The sequence below is a fragment of the Stegostoma tigrinum genome, chromosome 5 (assembly GCF_030684315.1).
Source record: "Stegostoma tigrinum isolate sSteTig4 chromosome 5, sSteTig4.hap1, whole genome shotgun sequence".
Classification (NCBI taxonomy): domain Eukaryota; kingdom Metazoa; phylum Chordata; class Chondrichthyes; order Orectolobiformes; family Stegostomatidae; genus Stegostoma; species Stegostoma tigrinum.
In genome coordinates, this window is record NC_081358.1 from 30,297,682 (window position 1) to 30,317,107 (window position 19,426).

The following is a 19,426-nucleotide window of genomic DNA, read 5'->3' on the forward strand; positions in this document are numbered from 1 at the left end:
GGAATGATGGATTCTTTCTTTAAAAAGTTCCCTTTCCACATCAGGTGTTGCTCTCAGCAAGGGCTGCCCCTGGCTGCTGCTCCCCGACATAGCCATCTGCCAACTCCCAAATGTCCCCTCCACGAGGCCGCACCAACTCCTTCTGATGCCCCCCATATTTACCTGGTCTCAGACTCCACAATTCAGAATTGGAGGCCCTCATTGTCTGAGTCTTGGCCACTGCTGCAGTTGATGCCAAGCTAATTGGCTGACAGCTTTTCAAGGCAAGGAATCCACCCCAGTATACAGCTTAAGCTTTGGCTCCAGCAATTAAACCCTCTTTCCAAGAATTAAATAGTAGTGAAGCTACTGATATCACCATGGATGTATTTCCTACTTAGCCCTTCCAGTAGCAGAGCATTCAATCCCACCTTCTATAAAATGCTGGCTTACCAGAAGGTAGAAAATATTACATAATACAAGTAAAATTTCTTAAATACAATGAAAATGAGTTTAAAGTTCCATGTTCAAATATCCGCCTGTATTAAATTCCTCAGAATGATTTTGCTGACAGTGAGATTTCTTTTCCATTGAATGACTTTGAGCAGTACCCTTCAACTCCTATTGGGACTAAATCTCCCAGTCAGAATTGCATCAAGTTCAGCTCAACTTGATCATCTCCGCAAGATTCATACAGGGTGTAATGACCTCTACTTTATATCTCCCTAGGATATTGGATTTCTTAGCATCAGTACCCCTCATTTGAAGATAAAATGTTTCAGCTTTATACCAGCTACAAATTAGCTCAAAACTAGAGATCAAGAAAATATTTTGGTGGCTGCATCTTGATTGGTGACTCTCACTTTTCGTTTACAGTTCCAGAAAGGCTGCTATCTCATGAGAAAAGGGATGAATGTTGGTGATTTAATCTGTAGACCACTGCACCTCAGGTAAGGAGCCAGGTCAAGAGAGTAGGGTATTTACGGTGAGTTCAGTCACTGCAGGAATTGGACCCCCCCCCCCCCCTTGTTGGCATCGCTCTGTATTGAAAAGCAGCTATCTAGCCAACTTTTTTGAAATTTGTTCAGGGAATGTGGGCATTGGTGGCTGGGCTGGCATTTATTGCCCATCCCTAATTACCCAGAGGACAGCTTAGACATAGCTGTGTGTCTGGAGTCACATGTAGGCCAGACCAGGTAAGGATGGCAGTTTCCTTCCCTAAAGGACATCAATGAGCCGGATGGGTTTTCCAAACAAATAGTCAGTGGATTCTTGGTCACCATCAGAATTGAAACCCCACCAAATCTGAAGTGGTGGGATTCAAACTCGCGTCCCTAGAACATTATCTGGGAATCTGGATTAATAGTCAAGCACTGAGCCCCCTAAATTATCAGCTAATTCTGTTGTTAAATTATTTACACTGTATTTTCCACTACGGCTGAGAATTGTCAGATCCAATTAAGTGCCTTCAGGATAAGTGCAGCCAGAGAACAGTAGATTTTCCAGGTGATAGAAAAAAAATTGGTGGTTATGGCAGAAGTGAAGCTCTATCCTACTGAAGATTATAAAAGTGTGAAATGTTAAGCTTTTATGAAATATACTAAGAGGGAGAAATAAGGATGGATAAGGAATTGCATTTCCTCATAAAAGCATCAGTCGGGAGAGGTCCTGACAACCTTAGGGAAAACAAAAAAGAGTTTGAACAGTTTATCAGAAAAAAAGGGGCACTCATTAACTCTATTGAGTAATCTATCGAGGGGCAGCCTGAAGGCAAAATCGTGGCATGTCAGGGATAACATTTTCAATCCTTGGGAAGCCAGGTTTATGTTCTTCAATTCATATCCATCTTAAAAAGCCAACATTCTTAAAAGTTAGCTCGAACTGTTTACTTTAAAGTAAAATGGAGGAGTGGAAAGAGAGAATTCCACTAATTCGATACAGAGACAAATATCATGCGCCATGCTGATGGAGAAAGAGGCTCTAACCCAGAATGAGCCTTAGCATTTGGACACAACAAAAAAAGGCACCTACTCTGTATTGCTGAAGATATTTAAACAACAACAGATGTTGCTTTGCCAACCAGAATAACAGAACTGTTTATCGGTTAATCACCAAATGAAAGGGTTAGAAGGATGGAACCTTTCCTTGAGAAATATTAGAGACCAAAGATTCTAGACAGAACCTTACAATGGTGGTGGTGGGCGGGGGGGGGGGGGGGGGGGGGGTGTCATACAGCATGGAAACAGACCCCTTGGTCCAACTAGTCCACACCGATCATGTTTCCAAACTATACTAGTTCGATTTGCTTGCAATTGGCCCATATCCCTCCAAACCTTTCCTATTCACGTATCTATCCAAACGTCTTTCAAATGTTGTATCTGTATCTGCATCCACCACTTTCTCTGGCAGCTCATTCCACACACTAACCACTCTATGTAAAAGAAAAGTTGGCCTCTCATGTCCTTTTTAAATCTTTCTCATCTTAAATCTATGCCCTCTACTTCTGAACTCATCCACCCGAGGGAAAAGATCTTTGCCATTCACTTTATCTATGCCCCTCATGATTTTGTCAACCTCTATGAGGTCACCCCTCAATCTCCCACATCCAGTGAAAGAAGTCCCAGCCTATCCAGACCACTTTTATAAATCAAAGCTTTCATTCTTGGAACATCCTGATAGTTCTTTTCCAAACCCTCTCCAACAGGGTGACCGGAATTGCACACCTTACTCCAAAACAGGCTTCACTGTCATCCTGTGCAACCTCAAAGTATACTCAAAAGGTCTCAGCAATGAAGGCAAGTGCACGAAATGCCTTCTGGGCCATCCTGTCGACCTGTGATGCACATTATGGTGATTTCTTTCCCTTGAGTGATCAGCACCATACCAAGCATTATTGTGTCTGATAAGTGCCAAGGTATATTTCCTTTCATTACAGACATATTCAAATTGTGCTTTACAAGAAAAGGCCTATAAAAGCTATTGTATCGCATTAAACACCTGAGATTGGTGGTCAATTGTCCGATCACACTAAAGGCCAACAGGAAATAGCAAACATGTGGTTTCCCATGATTTTCACAGTAAACGCCGTAAAATTGCATAACATGCCATCTACATAGAAACAGATCGATCCAAGTTCAAGGAAATCTCTGGTATTTCTATTGTGAAAACACTTATACAACAATCAGAAAATCCTTTGACCCCAAGATGATAACCCCAGTAAAAACATTCTTTTAAATATTATTGATTATTGTTCAAGTGTAAACCTTTTCAACCACAGATTGTAAAACGTACATCTAAAGGGAAATCACAGACTTTTGTTTGGATGATTAGCAGCTTTATAAAATATGCTTATTTTAAATATAATAGATAGTCTACTGTGGAAAGGAAAAACAACGATACTGTTTTGATTCTGTTACAGGCCATTGAAGTTTTAACAGGAAATGCAAGCACTAAGGAGTTAAATGAAAGGACTACATCACAAGATTTCACATCATTAAAAAATCTATGCTCTATATAAAAACAATTTAAAGAAAGCAAGCATCTACCTTACCATTACAATTTCTATAGACCTGTACCATTAACACAGTTTTAGATTCGATTAGATTACCTACAGTGTGGAAACAGGCCCTTTGGCCCAACAAGTCCACACCGCCCCATGAAGCATCCCACACAGACCCATCCCCCTATAACCCACACACCCCTGACACTATGGGCAATTTAGCATGGCCGATCCACCTAACCTGCACATCTTTGGACTGTGGGAGGAAGCCAGAGCACTCAGAGGAAACCCACATAGACACAGGGAGAATGTGCAAACTCCACCTGGAACCTGGATCCTTGGCACTGTTAGGCTGCAGTGCTAACCACTGAGCCACCATGCCGCCCTAATTGTTAGTTCTAATTGTTAGTTCACAAAATCTCTCCCCAAGTATCCCCTTACCTAACCAAACCTTGAAGGCGCATTGAGTTCTTTAGGGAACTACCAAAACATGTCCAAGTTTTGGGGAAGTCACTTTCATTGTGCCATTGTGCTCCAATTATTCTCAGAGGTAAGATTCTGTGGGTGTCCTTCCATTATCAATTTAATAATGCAACCTTTTTTTGTTTCCAGAGCTCAGGTATAGATGCTACAGCTCCTTGTTCATGTTACTGGCAATATCCAATGCTCTCCTACCGTTTTCCAAGCTAACGCAGTCTGCTTTCTGCCAGAAGACTCTGTGAGGAGCACTGAGCATTTCTTCCACTAGCTGAAAGCTAGATGAACTATTTCAGCTTCCTTTCCCCTCAAATTCCAAACCCTGCTCAAACCTCACTTGCATTTGTTGAATTGGATTAGTTTTATTGTCACATGTACTCAAATGAATACAGTGAAAAGTCTGTAAGTTGGCACTCACACTGCCATCTTAGGTACAAAGGTACCTCGGTACATTTCTTAGTCACAGATACAAACGTTATCTTACAGCTATACGCAGTGTAACCATAAGTCAGAAAAAGAAAGAAGCAAAGTTAAAACGACAAACATCACAGTCCCTCCAAAGGCCCTCTGCAGCAGACTGACACAGGAAGCTTCTATGTGGTCTGACTGTTTGCTGCTGCCGTGGTCCACACCATTCCAATACCCCTACTCCCGCTCTGGGTCACTGCTCACTGGTGTCCTCTGGTGGCCACTGGTGTCTCCTCCGATCCACCTTGGAGGTCGGGGCTGCTTGTCTGAGGCTGAGAGAACAATAAGAAGGGAGGAGAGAGGGAGAAAACAAAGAAAAAGAAGGAAAAGAACAGGCAGAGCAGATGAGTTCCAGCTAGAGTGTTCTACTCCACTGCAATCTTACTGGCAGTATGCAGTGGCAGGCAAAATTAGTATTTTCTCCACTTGAAATGCATGCCTGACCAACATTTGTTTCTTTTTGGCTCTCCCAACTCAGTGAACTGGAGGCTACCCTCTAGGTTAAAGCTGCAAATGCATTAGATATTTTTGCCTCAAAAACTGAACTGGTTGCTTCTGTCGGCAAACAACGCTATGGACCAGAGCAGACTCCTTCAATATATTTTAAGAAGGTAGCCAAAACCTTAAATTCTTCCTCTTTCTTAAAGGCAAATATGAAGTGCATATTCCAGATGCAATGCGGCTAGCCAAACCACTTGCCGTAAGTCAAACACAATTTATGTAAACACTGCAGTTAAAATAAACCAAAGAAAGAGGAATTTAGAATAACTTAACTCTGTTGGAAACTTAACACAATAATAGATTAGGTGCCCATTGCTAATTAACTGTTCCAATGTAGTAACATCCCATAAAAACACCCCTTGACATAAAAGGAAAATTCAAACACAGATTTTCACATGCAGTTCTCCAATCAAAGAGGGAAAACAAATCAAGAGAAAATTCAGAGAGAGTAGCAGCCAGGGCACACTGACTGAAGCTTCCAACTCTGTTGAGACCCCGATAGCTTCTGCTGCTAATGAAAAACCAAAACGCAAAACTCCTGATCTGTGAGAGCTGTCCACACCCATTCAAGCTGTTCAATTAAACAACTTAAGGCCTTCCAAACTGTTTATTGAAGTGGTCTTAACCAGCCAGAACTAACCTTTCATTCAATCTGTCTTTCATAAGATATAACCTCTTAAAGCTACTGCATCATCACACCGAACGTAGATAAATTCACCAAAGGAACTTTCTGCAATGTCCAGGAGATAGAGAGTGGCAATGTGCTGTGCTCATAAATGAATGTAATTTAATTATTTTATCTTTCATGCTCCTCTTTGATTTGGTTACCTGTATGAATAATATACATTATTAATTGAGTTTATGACAGATTTCCTGGGTCCAAAAAGATAATTCACATTTGCAAAGCTGTTTAGAGCTTCTTTTTATCTGACTGAATATACATCATTTAAATAGTCTGTTGAGAAAGGGCAAACCTTCTGTCTTTTATAAATTAAAATGGAAGACCTTCTATAGTTTACTACTTTTGCAGCTCTACCCTTTACTACCCTCACCAACTTTTACAAATGCGCCACAGAAAGCATTCTGTCTGGGTGCATAATAGTTTTGTACAGCAACTGCTCTGTGCAGGACTGTAAGAAACTACAGAAGGTTGTGTGCATAGCCCGGAGCATCACAGAAGCCAAACACCCATCCATAGACTCCATTTACACTTCTATGTTGCCACAGAAGGGCTGCCAACAGCATCAAAGACCCCTCCTAGCCCAATAATGCTCTCCTGCAACCTCTTCTGCCAGGCGGAAGATACAGAAACATGAACACATGCACCAACAGGTTCAAGAATCTTCCCTGCCGTTATAAGGGTGCCGAATGGACCTCTCTAACTTCAGGTAATGTTGGTCTTGCTAACATTGATCTTGTTGCGTGCACCGCTTGTGCAGCTATAACTCTGTATGCCTGGCCATGTCCAAGCACCCAATGACCTGTATGAGATAACAAGGTGTAGAGCTCGAAGAACACAGCAGGCCAAGCAGCATCAGAGGGCAGGAATGCTGACATTTCGGGTCTGGACACTTCTTCAGAAAATGCAATACATTCATTTTTCAAGTTTTACTGGTTTCCTTCTGCCTATCATCATGATGAATATATTTGAAACATTACAAATATATATTCAGCACCGTAGAAATTTAAAGTTTTAAAGTAGTAAAGAAGAGTTTTTGGAGAGTGGCGAAAGCAGTCGTTTAACTTGTGAATTTTGTTTCATGAAATGTTATCCGAATGGTTATATTTCTAGTTGTTTTAATATAATGTTAATGTTTTCATGTTTATCGATTAATATTATGAATGATAAACCAGATCAGTGCAGATGGATAGCACAAAGAACTTCAGATGCTGAAGATCTGAAATGAAAGCAGAAATTGGGGGCATTTACCTTTAAAGTAAATATAATTCAAACAAGCTTAGAATTAATTACACTCACAAGAATTAATTACGTTCAAAAATTGAAGTTTCTGTAAAATAGTAATTTTCTTAGATTTATTGTAGTCACGTGTAACTACATTCAGTGGAAAGCTTTGTTTTGTGAGAAGTAAAGGCAGAACTGTGGATGCTGTAAATCTGAAACAAAAGCAGAAGTTGCTGGAGAAAATGAGCAGGTCTGGCAGAAAGAGTTAATGTTTTGAGTTCAGTGATTGTTCTTTAGAATGTTCAGAGAAAGGGTCAGTGGACTCAAATGTTAACTCTTTTTCTCTGTTTGCAGATGCTGTCAGATCTGTTGAGTTTCTCCAGCATTTTCACTAGCATGTTTACCGTTAAGATTGGCAAGAAATCTTTTTTTTAATTGAGTCTCCAAGCATTTTACAACCAATAATTTGCCCCGAAGTACAACCCTTGCCTTTTACAGGCAAATAAAACAACCAATTTGGAAATTGCAAAGCATTGCAAGCAGTAATTGACCAGAAAATAAATATTTTTTAGTGAGAATGGCTGAGCCCAAAAGGCTTCTGCTAAAATAAAGTACTATTTAAACCACAACATAATATAGAAAATTTATTCAGCTTTTAAAACTACTTCAAAAGCTGAGTCGTGGTCCCGCAATGCATTTTCACAATATTGTTGCAAAAGCGTGCTTCATGATTTGGTGTTTCATGATTTCATACTTTAGGAATTAAACTTTAAAATGTAGAAATATGGGGGCATTTACCTGAAAAGCTGATGGGTAACTCTAAAGTAAATGCAATTCAAACAAGCTTGGAATTAATTACACTTAAAAGAAAAAAGGGAAGTTTCTGTGAAATGGTAATTTGCTTTGATTTATTGTAGTCATATGTAACTACTCACAGTGAAAAGTTTTCTTTTGCGAGCAGTTTAAGCAGAACATAGCAAACAACGATATATTGATGATAGATAGCAAGAACTGCCGATGCTGGAGAATCTGAGATAACATGGTGTAGAGCTGGATGAACACAGCAGGCCAAGCAGCATCAGAGAAGCAGGAAAGCTGATGTTTCGGGTCGAGACCCTTCGTCAGAAATGGGGGAGGGGAAGGGGATTCTGAAATAAATAGGGAGAGAGGGGGAGGTGGATAGAAGATGGATAAAGGAGAAGATGGGTGGAGGGGAGCCAGACAGATCAAAGAAGCAGGGATGCAGCCACTTATTTTACTGCTTGTTTTTCTCCATCACTGTAGATGACATTACTTTGATACAATGTGCAACTGCACATTAACTAGAAGTTCACTTTTATTGTGACTATGATTGATTATGATTAACTGTGTGTGTGTGTGTGTGTGTGTGTGTGTGTGTGTGTGTGTGTGTGTATGTTATTTACCAGTGACCCCAACATTGTAGAAGGCACAACAAAGGCTCTTTGTAATAAAGCACAGAACATTGCTGCAGACACAAAAATTTGATCATTGATTCATGAGCAAGCAAAGCATATTTCAATCTTTTCCAGAGGGCAATATGTCTACATTTTTATTGTACTCTCTTCACTCATAATTGTATACAATTTTATAATATTGATTGTCTTGCCATCATTTCCAAAAATATGCAATCATTCAATTCCCAAAAACTAAAATTGCTTTTCAAATTTATTGAGCTATAAAACTGAAAATTAGACAATTAACAATTTCAACCTCTAACTCCCACATTTTTGTTTCAGTTCCACAATACATGAAAATCTATTCCTTAAAAAAGCTCAGGCTGTGGGTGGCATGCTGGCTCAGCGGTCAGCACTGCTGCCTCACAGCACCAGGGACCCTGATTCGATTACACCCTTGGGGTGAATATCTGTGTGGAGTTTGCACATTCTCCCCGTGTCTGCGTGGGTTTCCTCCAAGTGCTCCAGTTTCTCCCCACGTTCCAAAGATGTGCAGGTTACCCATACTAAATTGTACATAGTGTCCAGAGATGTGCAGGCTAGGTGGATTTACCATGGGGAAATGTGAGAGTACAAGGATGAGGTGGGTCTGGGTGTGTTGCTCTTTGGAGGTTGGTGTGGCCTCGAGGGCCAAATGGCCTGCTTCGACACTGTAGGGATTCAATCATTCAACAAGGAAAAAGGGCGATATTGAGTAACTTTAAGTAAAACCTAAGATAACCAAGTGTGAAGCTGGATGAACACAGCAGGCCAAGCAGCACCTCTGATGAAGGGTCTAGGCCCGAAACGTCAGCTTTTGTGCTCCTGAGATGCTGCTTGGCCTGCTGTGTTCATCCAGCCTCACACTTTGTTATCTTGGATTCTCCAGCATCTGCAGTTCCCATTATCTCTGATTTCAGTAAAACCTATTTTCGTTACTAATATAAATTAACTTGGAGAGATTAAAAAAATCTGAGAAGAAAGTAGAAGCAAGGGAGAGAGGTCACTATGGGATTCAATATTTTTAATGGCAGTTTCGCTTCATCGCTTCTACAAATGACCGTGTCTGAACGTTTTCATTAATAAAATAGCACGTTCACACTGTGCTGTAACTTTTTCCTCGACATTCTGCCATTCTGAAAATACTCTCGAATACAGCCGGATGCATGGAGATTAAAGGACGTCGTTTTCATTCAGAAACGTCTGGCAAACCTTTTGTCAAAGGTATGCGTTTTCATTTCATTGGGATGACATTCGGCTTTGGAGAACAGTCCACTCTGGCAGGTTGTGCAATGGCAAGCCCGAAGAAACAACCGTGCAGTTATTTCAGCATAGCAGTGTCCCTTTAAGAGTGTGTGCCAGCCCAGAGCGGTGCCGCTGCTGAAGCACGCGTGTGCGCTTACACACAGCCACATCCTTCACTGTATTAGTGCTGGCTTCAGGTACACACGTTACCTGTTATATTCATGCTTAAAACAAAAAATGAAGGGCGCCGTGGTAGTGTCTCTAGACCAGGAGGCCCACTCCGTCCGGAGGCGTGACATAACATTACTGATCAGGTTGGTTACAATTTTGTTTTAGAAATGATTCATTGAGGGTTTTTTTTAAAGCACAAATGAAAACCACGGGAGTCGAAAAGATAGTTGATTGTCGAGAAATAATAGCAACTTGTAAAAAAAGGAGAGCCACTGGTTTTACTCAGAATTCCAGTCTCAGTCCTGCTGAGGTGTCTAACACTTGACCAGACAGCAAATTTACACCTGACCTATGTGGAAAGCGAATTTTGCATCAGTTCCTTTCGGAAGTTTAACATGACAGCCTGGGGGAGGGAGAGAGAAACTTAACCGCTGCACGATGTATTCACCATGAGTTATTTTAAAATGTCACAACCCGTAAAAGAACCATGACCAGTTTCCAAGCCAGGTTCTACAAATTAAAAAAAACCACCAGTCGAAACAGTCCCCTGGTATGGTGTCACCAGAAAGGTACTTTGCGAGACAGTGCACCTCATTTCAACACATCAACTATTTCCTAATAAAGATTCCCTTGGGAATCCGTTACATCTTGTATGGAAAGAGCTCCAACAGTCCTCACTGGTTTCACTTATTTCGTTACCTTTTTTTTAAAATTTGATACCTCTAGTAAACTCCAGCTGTCAGCTCTGTTCCCCCGCTCTCTCATGTGCCATTTCAGATTTGATTCGAAAACAGTCTCACCTCGAACAGAGAACCGATCTTGTTTTTCTCCAGGTAGGTTTGAATCCGAGATTGCTGAGACGCCATCAATAAAAAAAAGCCTCCTGTCTCGGTGCAACAATTTTTTTTTGATTTGTAGCAAACGAAATTGTCAAGAAGGGGAGAAGAGATAACTTTCTGGACAGCTGATGTTCCTGGAATGTAACTTGCAGAGGATAGACTTTGTGGTCTGCTAATGATGTGATGGTGTTGAAGTTAGAGGCAGCCGAGGAGCGGTCCCTCTCTCGAACACACAAACACACACTCACAGCCTTAAGTTGTTACTTGCTGTTTCCTAGCAAACACAGGGGCGTTGCGTCTCTCGATTACACCCTGGCGACAGGTTTCAGACAATGGAGACAGGGCATCTCGCCCGTTGGCCAGGGACCTGGTAAATCCACAGACAGCTTTCACTGGCCAATCTCCTCCCCATTCCTTCCTGGCCCTTTCTCTCCCCCCACCCCCGCCCCAATCTGATCCCACGCTGAGAATAAGGCAGACCCGCCTCCTGAATGTGTCCACTGGCCGCAATACAAACAGCGCCGCCGCTGTGCCCGCTCCCTCGCTCTGAAGTGAATGGAAAAAAAAATCCACATGCAGGGCAAACTGGGTACTAGAGAAGTGAACAATCCGTCACATTTATTTTCGAACTGCTTTCATTAAATTGTATGTGTTGCCCGCCCCTATCGGTGACATTAATTACCTCTAAACTGCATCATACACATGATTTCTCAGTAAAAATATTGAAGTGAAAAGGAAAAATTGACAACAGTTTTAAAAATATGTGGGGGAAAACTGGCTAATCCCCGTTCCGCACGGATTATCTGCAGTTTCTTACTTCGCTGAGCAATTGGTCCCGACCACCACAGTGGTGCTAACTTCGCGTAGAGTTTCACAAACAAAATCCGTAAAATCTTTAATTTTAACTTTATGGTACTTTTTAATATCAATTACTTCATTATAATAGTTTATTGGCGGTAGTTCTCACAGGGAAAACTCTGTAAAGGATTAGGGCTGATGATAATGAGGATGGTGATTTTGGTCTGCAGTTTCAGGAAAAAAGCCAAGGTTCAGAGGTGTTGGAGCTTTAGAAACATAGAAAATAGTAGCAGGATTAGGCTATTTGACCCCCTCTAGCCTGTTCCTCCATTCGATATGATCATGGCTGATCATTGAGTTTAATACCTTAATCCCACCCTCACCCCATGTCCGTTAATCCCTTAAACCACAAGAGCTATGTGCACCTCCTTCATGAAAACATACAATGTTTTGACCTTAGCCACTTTTTGTGGTAGTGAATACCACAGGCTCACCACTCTCTAGTGGAGAAATTTCTCCTCAATTGTAAAAGGTTTTCCCCTTATCTTTAAATTATAATCCCTGGTTCTGAACTCCCCCAACATCCTTCCTGTGTCTAACTTATCTAGCTCTGGTCAAATTTTATAAATTTCTATGAGATCTGGCTTATTCTTCTAAAGTCCAGGGAATACAATCCTAATCAACTCAACTTCTCCTCAGACATTAGTCCTGCTATCCGAAGAATCGATGTGGTAAACCCTCGCTGCACGCTGTCTATAGCAAGAGCATCCTTCCTCAGATAAGGAGACCGACACTGCACACAATATTCCAGGCATGGCCTTACCAATGCCCTGTATAATTGCAACAAGACATCCTCATTCCTGTACTTGAGCTATGTCAAAAACAGTGATTTAATAGCCATGATCTAAATTTTAATCTTCAGCGACAAATGCAGAACAGAACTGGTTGCAGTGTTGTAACTGAGATGAAAATGGAAAATATTAACTACTTTCAGAAAATGTCTCAAATGTCCAAAGAGTGTATATCTGATTGTATAGCCGTAATATGTGAAATCACTTTTTTTATACTGACTAGAATTCCTACCTCAGAGCTGCTCTTGTAGCCATAGAAATGAAAGCAGAAATTGCTGGAGAAGCTCAGCAGGTTTGGTGTCATCTAGGAGAGAAAAACAGTGTTAGTGTTTCCAGTCTGCTGACTCTTCATCAGTCTTCTTGTGGCTAGTCCATTTCAGTTTCTGGTCAATGATAAGCCCTAGAATGCTAATTGTAGGGATTCACCCCTCAAGCTGTGACACTCCAGTGAAAAAGTCCCAGTCTATCCAGCTTATTTTTATAACTCAAATACTCCATTCCGAACAACATCCTAATAAACCTTTTGTGAATCCTCTTCAGTTTAATAACGTCCTTTCTATAGCATGGCAGTCAGAACTGCACCCAGTACTCCAGAAGAGGCCTAACCACCATCCCGTACAACTTCAACATGACACCCCAACTCCTCTACTCAAAAAGTCTAAGCAATGAAGGCTAAAGTGCTAACTGCCTTCTTAACCACCCTTTCTACCCATTGCACAAATTTCAAAGTAAAATGTACCTGAACACCTGGGTCTCTCTGTTCTCCCACACCCTTTATACTCTTCAAGGAATTCATTTGATCCCAGTTGGCAATATCTAATATGAGTCTTTTTTTATTCGTGACCACTACCTCAATATCTTTATTCGTCTAATATTCCCCATCCTTACCAGCCATACCTTCAGTCTGACACAATCAACAAGGCATAAGTCAGAAGTGTGATGGCCTGGATGAGCACAGCTCCAAGAACACGTCTGATTGGCACCACAGTACAACTTCCTACACTCACTCCCTCTGTCACCAAAGAACAGTGATAACAGTGTGTATCATTTACAAATGCACCGTGGTAGTTCGCCAATGTCCCTCTCCCAACACCTTTCACGCTCAAAGCCTCAGAAGGATAAGTGCAGCAGATACATGGGAACACCACCACCTGGAAGTCTCCCTCCAATGTCATACACACCCTGGCTCAGAACTATCCTGTTTGTCCTTCATTGCTACTGGATCAAAATTCTAAAACTCCTTCCTTAACAACACTCTGGGAATTCCTATACCCAAGAATTGCAGCAATTTAAGAAGCTAGTTCACCACCACCTTCTCAAGGGCAATCAGGTATGGACAAGAAATCCTGGCCTAGATAGATCACTCTGTGTGCATTCTCAATGCCTCCGTGATGGAAATCAGATGGTTACTTCCCTCCTACTGCAAGTCCGCAGTCCTCCACGGGGACTGTTAAGGTCCTGCCTATGAATTTGAATTTGTATTATGTTTTATTATCACGTGTACTCAAGTTCGGAGATGCAGAAATACAGTGAAACATGTACAATATCGCCACTCACAGCACAGTCTCAGGCATAAGGTACCTAGATACAAAATCTTAGGTAAAGAATAGAAAAATAAAGAAATAGTTAAAAGTTCTAAATTCCAGTTCTTGTCAGAACAAAGTAGTAGATAAGAAATAAAGTTAAAAGTTCCAAATTACAGCCTTTCTTTAGCCATAGGCCTTCAGTTGCTCCATGCTGGGCATACCCAACGAGAGTTCGATCTCTGTCCGAAGCTGGGCTCGATTTCTCTCACGGACTGGGCTTGGCCCTCCTATCCCCATGCCTCCGCGCTCTGTCTTGTGTCAACGGCCAGACCACCAGAGTCCTACACTGATGCCACTATGGACCCCTACCTGACCCCACTGTGCTGCTGCCTCCAAGACCGAGCTCCCTTCAGAATGTAAGTAGAGAGAAAAAAAAACTAAAAGTCAACTTAGAAAACAGCGAGAAGCAAAAACAGTCGGAGCGGAGGAGCTCTGGCTCAGGAGCCTCACTGTCTCACAAGAGCCTTCGGAGTAATAAATTATTTTAAATTAGTCAGTCATATAACAGATAATATAATAATGACATAAGCTGAGCAGTCAGATTGAGATGGAGACTGAGATAGAAGCAAAACTGTGCACTAGACCGTAGTCGTGTGTGCTGTGAAAATAAAGAGGAATGACTTCACCACGCGACCATGTATATAACTGGTGGAGTAAATCCGATAAAGAGCACCAATCAAATCAGTACTAAGGGGACTGTGACAAGCCAAGATAAAAGGAAGGCTGCACTATGAAATAAAGGTTCCTTCTATGTACAACCATCATTCCAAACCTTGGGTGGCAAAAAAGCGACAGCAGTTAGAAGTATCGGATGCCAAGCAGTGAAAAATTGACAGTTGATAATCTGCAATTTAAAATAGCTGCTGTGATCCCCTGACCATGGATTTAGTCCAGGTTTAGCAAAATGCAGGGGATGGGGACAATCGAAATGTGGAGCTATTGCGTGTCCTTGACAGGTATGTCCCTGCCAGGCAGGGAGGAAGCGATGAGGTAAGGGAACCGTGGCTTACTAAAGAAATTGTATCTCGAGTTTAGCGGAAGAGGGAGGCTTATGTGACGATGAGACAAGATGGTTCAGATGAGGCAATGGAGAGTTACAGATTTGCGAGGTAGATTTAAAGAGAGAGTTAAGAAGAGCAAGGAGTGGACATGAGCAGACATTAGCGGTAGAATAAAGGAGAACCCTAAGCTTTCGATAGGTATGTGAGGAATAAGAGGATGACTAGGGTAGGAATAGGGCCAGTCAAAGACAGTAGTGGGAAGTTGTGTGTGGACCCTGTGGAGATTGGAGAGGTACTAAATGAATATTTCTCATCTGTATTCACTCAGGAAAAGGAGACTATTGTAGAGGAGAAGACTGAGTTATGGGCTACTAGAATTGAAAGGATTGGGGTTAGTAAGGAGGAGGTATTATCAATTCTAGAAGGTGTGGAGGTAGATAAATCCCCTGGGCCAGATAGGATTTTTCCGATGACTCTGTGGGAAGCTAGGGAGGAGGTGGTGGAGACCTTGGCCTTGATCTTTGAGTCTTCGTTGTCTATAGGCTTAGTACCAAAGGACTGAAGGATTGCAAATGTTGTGCCCTTGTTGAAGACGGGCAGTAGAGATGACCCAGGTAATTATAGACCTGTGAGCCTTACGTCTGTTGTAGGAAAAGTTTTGGAAAGGATTATAAGAGATAGGATTTATAATCATCTAGCAACCAACAATTTGATTGGAGGTAGTCAACATGGATTCGTCAAGGGCAGGTCGTGTCTCACAAACCCCATTGAGTTTTTTGAGAAGGTGACCAAGCATGGAGATGAGGGTAGGGCAGTTGACGTGATGTACATGGACTTCAGTAAAGCCTTTGATAAGGTTCCACATGGTAGGCTATTGGAGAAAATAGGGAAGCATGGGATTGAGGGAGATTTAGCAGTTTGGATTAGAAACTGGCTTTCTGTAAGAAGGCAACGAGTGGTGGGTGATGAAAAATATTCAGCCTGGAGTCCAGTTACTAGTGGTGTGCCTCAAGGATCTGTTTTGGGACCACTGTTGTTTGTCATTTTTATAAACGACTTGGACGCAGGCATAGGTGGATGGGTTAATAAGTTTGCAGATGACACCAAAGTCGGTGGAGTGGTGGACAGTGTGGAAGAATGTTACAGGTTGCAGGGAGACTTGGATAAACTGCAGAATTGGGCTGAAAGGTGGCAAATGGAGTTCAATGCGGATAAATGTGAGGTGATTCACTTTGGGAAGAATAATAGGAAGGCAGAATACTGGGTCAATGGAAAGATTCTTGCTAGTGTGGATGTGCAGAGGGATCTTGGTGTCCATGTACATAGATCCCTGAAAGTTGCCACCCAGGTTGATAGTGCTGTTAAGAAGGCCTACGGTATGCTAGGTTTTATTGGCAGAGGGATTGCGTTCCGCAGTCGTGATGTCATTCCGCAACTGTACAAAACTCTAGTGCAGCCTCACCTGGAATATCGCGTGCGGTTCTGGTCGCTTCATTACAGGAAGGATGTGGAAGCATTGGAAAAGGTGCAGAGGAGATTTACTAGGATGTTGCCTGGTCTGGAGTGCAGGCTCTATGAAGAAAGGCTGAGGGACTTGGGTCTGTTCTCATTGGAGAGAAGAAGGCTAAGAGGGGATATAGTAGAGACAGACAAGATGATCAGAGGATTAGATAGGGTGGACAGTGAGGGTCTTTTTCCAAGGATGATGATCTCAGCTTGTGCAAGGGGGCATAGCTACAAATTGAGGGGTGATAGATTTAAGACAGATGTCAGAGGCAGGTTCTTTGTTCAGAGAGTGGTAAGGGCGTGGAATGCCCTGCCTGCCAATGTAGTTAACTCAGCCACATTAGGGGCATTTAAACAGTCCTTGGATAAGCAATATGGATGATGATGGGATAGTGTAGGGGCATGGGCTTAGATTAGCTCACAGGTCGGCGCAACATTGAGGGCCAAAGGGCCTGTTCTGCGCTGTATTGTTCTAGGTTCTAGGTTCTATACAGAACTGACTCAATCAGCTGCATTGAAATTATCATTTCATGCAAAGAATGTGAAAGCCAACAGCTAAGTCAGTACCAAGGTTGCCTTTTATTTTATTCATTTGTGAGATGTGGGGGTTCTTGGCTGCACCAGCATTTATTGCCCATCCCTAATTGCCCCTTGAGAAGCAGGTGGTGAGCTGCCTTCTTGAATTGCTGCAGTCTATTTGATGTAGATTGGCCCATAATGCCCTTAGGGAGGGATTCCAGGGCCCAGCAACAGATTACTCCTGCAGAATATTCAGTTTGGGATGACAATGGAACCAGATTAGATAATATGCAAACAAACCATATTTTAGTAGCTTTCTTGGCAGTGCGGAGAGGCAAAAAGAAAATGGATTCATAACATCAGGATCTGAAAGGCTTGCATGCTCTCTCTGTCTCTCTGTCTCTCTCTCCCTCCCTCCACAAGAACTTGGCTAGCAGGCCCTGTCAAGGGAACTGAGAGACATCTAATGAGTCTACAGGATTCACAAAGGAATCTGCCCACCTTACCAAATACCAACTGAAGCCGTCAGGCTACCATCTGCAGTGTACCTCCCCCAGACCATTGGATAAAATAGAAGCACGAATGGATGGTCCTTTCAATTTCCCATCAGTTAGCCATTTGAGGGCTTCAGTGCTGACGGAGTGGGGCAGGGTGAGTTGGTGAGGGTTAGCTGTTGAGATGGCACGGTGGTTCAGTAGTTAGCACTGCTGCCTCACAGCGCCAGGGATCTGGGTCCTTTTCCAGCCCTGGGTCACTCTGTCGGGTTTGCACATTCTCCCCACGTCTGTGTGGATTTCCTCCAGTTGCTCCGGTTTCCTCTCACGGACCAGAGATGTGCAGGTGAGGTGGATTGGCTATGCTTTATTGCCCCGTCGTGCAGGCTAGGTGGATTAGCCATGGGAAATGCAGGGTTACAGGAATAGGGTAGGAGGACCAGTGTGAACTCAATGGGCTCAATGGCCTATTTCCCCAATGTAGGGATTCTATGATTCTAAAAGGAGGTAAGAAAGCATGGATTTACAACCTCTCTGCCTTCAACACTGCAGGGTTTTTTTGTATTTGGCAAGAGAAGGAGTATAAAATCTAATCCATTGGGCATTCCCTCTAAATATGTAACATAAATTATTATTTGCTTCTTTCATCTTTTCTCCAACTTGATGTCGATTTAAGAATTCAGAACAGAGACTACAAGTACAGACCAGTCAGTTTAACTTTAGCAGTGGGGAAGCTTCTAGAAACCATTATTCAAATAGAATAAATAGGCACATGGAAAAGGTGGGTTGATTAGGGAGAGTAAGAATGGAATTCTGAAGGGGTACTATATTTATCTATCTTGCTGGAGGTCTTGAAAATGTAACAGAAAAGCTTAATGAGAGCAATGCTGTGATGTGGTGTTCATAGAATCACAGATTTGCACAGATTATCCATGCCAACCAAGTTTCCCAAGCTAAACTAGTCCCATTTGCCTGCATTTGGCCCATATCCCTCTCAACCTTTCCCATCCCTGAACCTGTCTAAATGTCTTTTGAATGTTGTAACTGTACCTACATCAACCACTTCTTCTGGCAGTTCATTCCACACATGAACCACTCACTGTGTGAAAAAGTTGCCCCTTAGGTCCCTTTTAAATCTTCCTCCTCTCACCTTAAAAAGATGCCGTCTAGTTTTGAACTCACCCACCCTTGTGAAAAGACCTTTGCTACTCACCTTATCTATACTCCTCATTATTTTATAAACCTCTAGAAGGTCACCCTCAACCTCATATGCTCCAGTGAAAAGAGACCCAGCCTATCCAACCTCTCTTTATAACTCAAACCTTCCAGTTCAGGCAACATCCTGGTCAAATCTTTTCTAAACCTTTTCCAATTTAATAATATCCTTCCTATAGCAAAAGACCAGATTACGCATAATTACTCCAAAAGTGGTCTCATCAATGTTCTACACAACCTCAACATGATGTCCCAACTCCTATACTCAATGGAGTGAACAATGAAGGCAAGCGTGCTAAACTCCTTCTTAACCACCCTGTCTACCTGTGATGCAACTTTCAAAGAATTATATACCTGAACCTCTCAGCCTCTGTTCAACAACACTACCCAAGCCCCTATCATGAACAAGGACAGAACTTACACTGTTTATTTTACCAAAGTGCAATGTCACGTTTATCCAAATTGAAATTCTAAAAGGTGTTAGATACAAGATCACATAACAGACTTGTGAGATCGGTGGAATTATAGGTGGAATGAAAGGATCATGGAAACAAATTCAACTGAGTGACAAGAAACAGAGAAGTAGTAGTGAATGGATATTTTCAGGTGGAAGGCAGCTTTGTCGAGGAGCTCCCCAGGAGTTAGCATTGGGAATTTTGCATTTCCTTATCTTTAGTGATGATTTAGATCTACATTTTGGTGTCCAGAGGACAATTTCAAAGTTTTTGGATGACACAAAATGTAGGAGTGAAGAGGACAGTTTAGAACTTCGTAAGGACGTAGACAAGTTGGTGGAGAAGGCAGGAAGGTGGCAAACAAAGTTCTAAGATGAGAGGTTGATTTTGGTAGAAAAAACATGAACTGACAATACTAAATAAAATATATAATTCTGAAGGGGTTGCAGGGTCAAATGGACCTGT

General features: G+C 42.1%; 1 protein-coding gene across 2 annotated transcripts in view; it reads right to left on the reverse strand.

Moving 5' to 3' along the window:
* The window catches only part of c5h8orf34 (chromosome 5 C8orf34 homolog), a 314,780-nt gene extending 303,830 nt beyond the window's left edge, over positions 1-10,950 (reverse strand). For both annotated transcript variants that reach the window (XM_048529761.2, XM_048529760.2), the window contains exon 1: positions 10,498-10,950. In XM_048529761.2, the coding sequence (XP_048385718.2) occupies positions 10,498-10,563 (66 nt within the window). In that variant the 5' untranslated portion in view covers positions 10,564-10,950. The remainder of the gene's footprint in view (positions 1-10,497) is intronic.
* Positions 10,951-19,426: the final 8,476 nt, after the last annotated feature.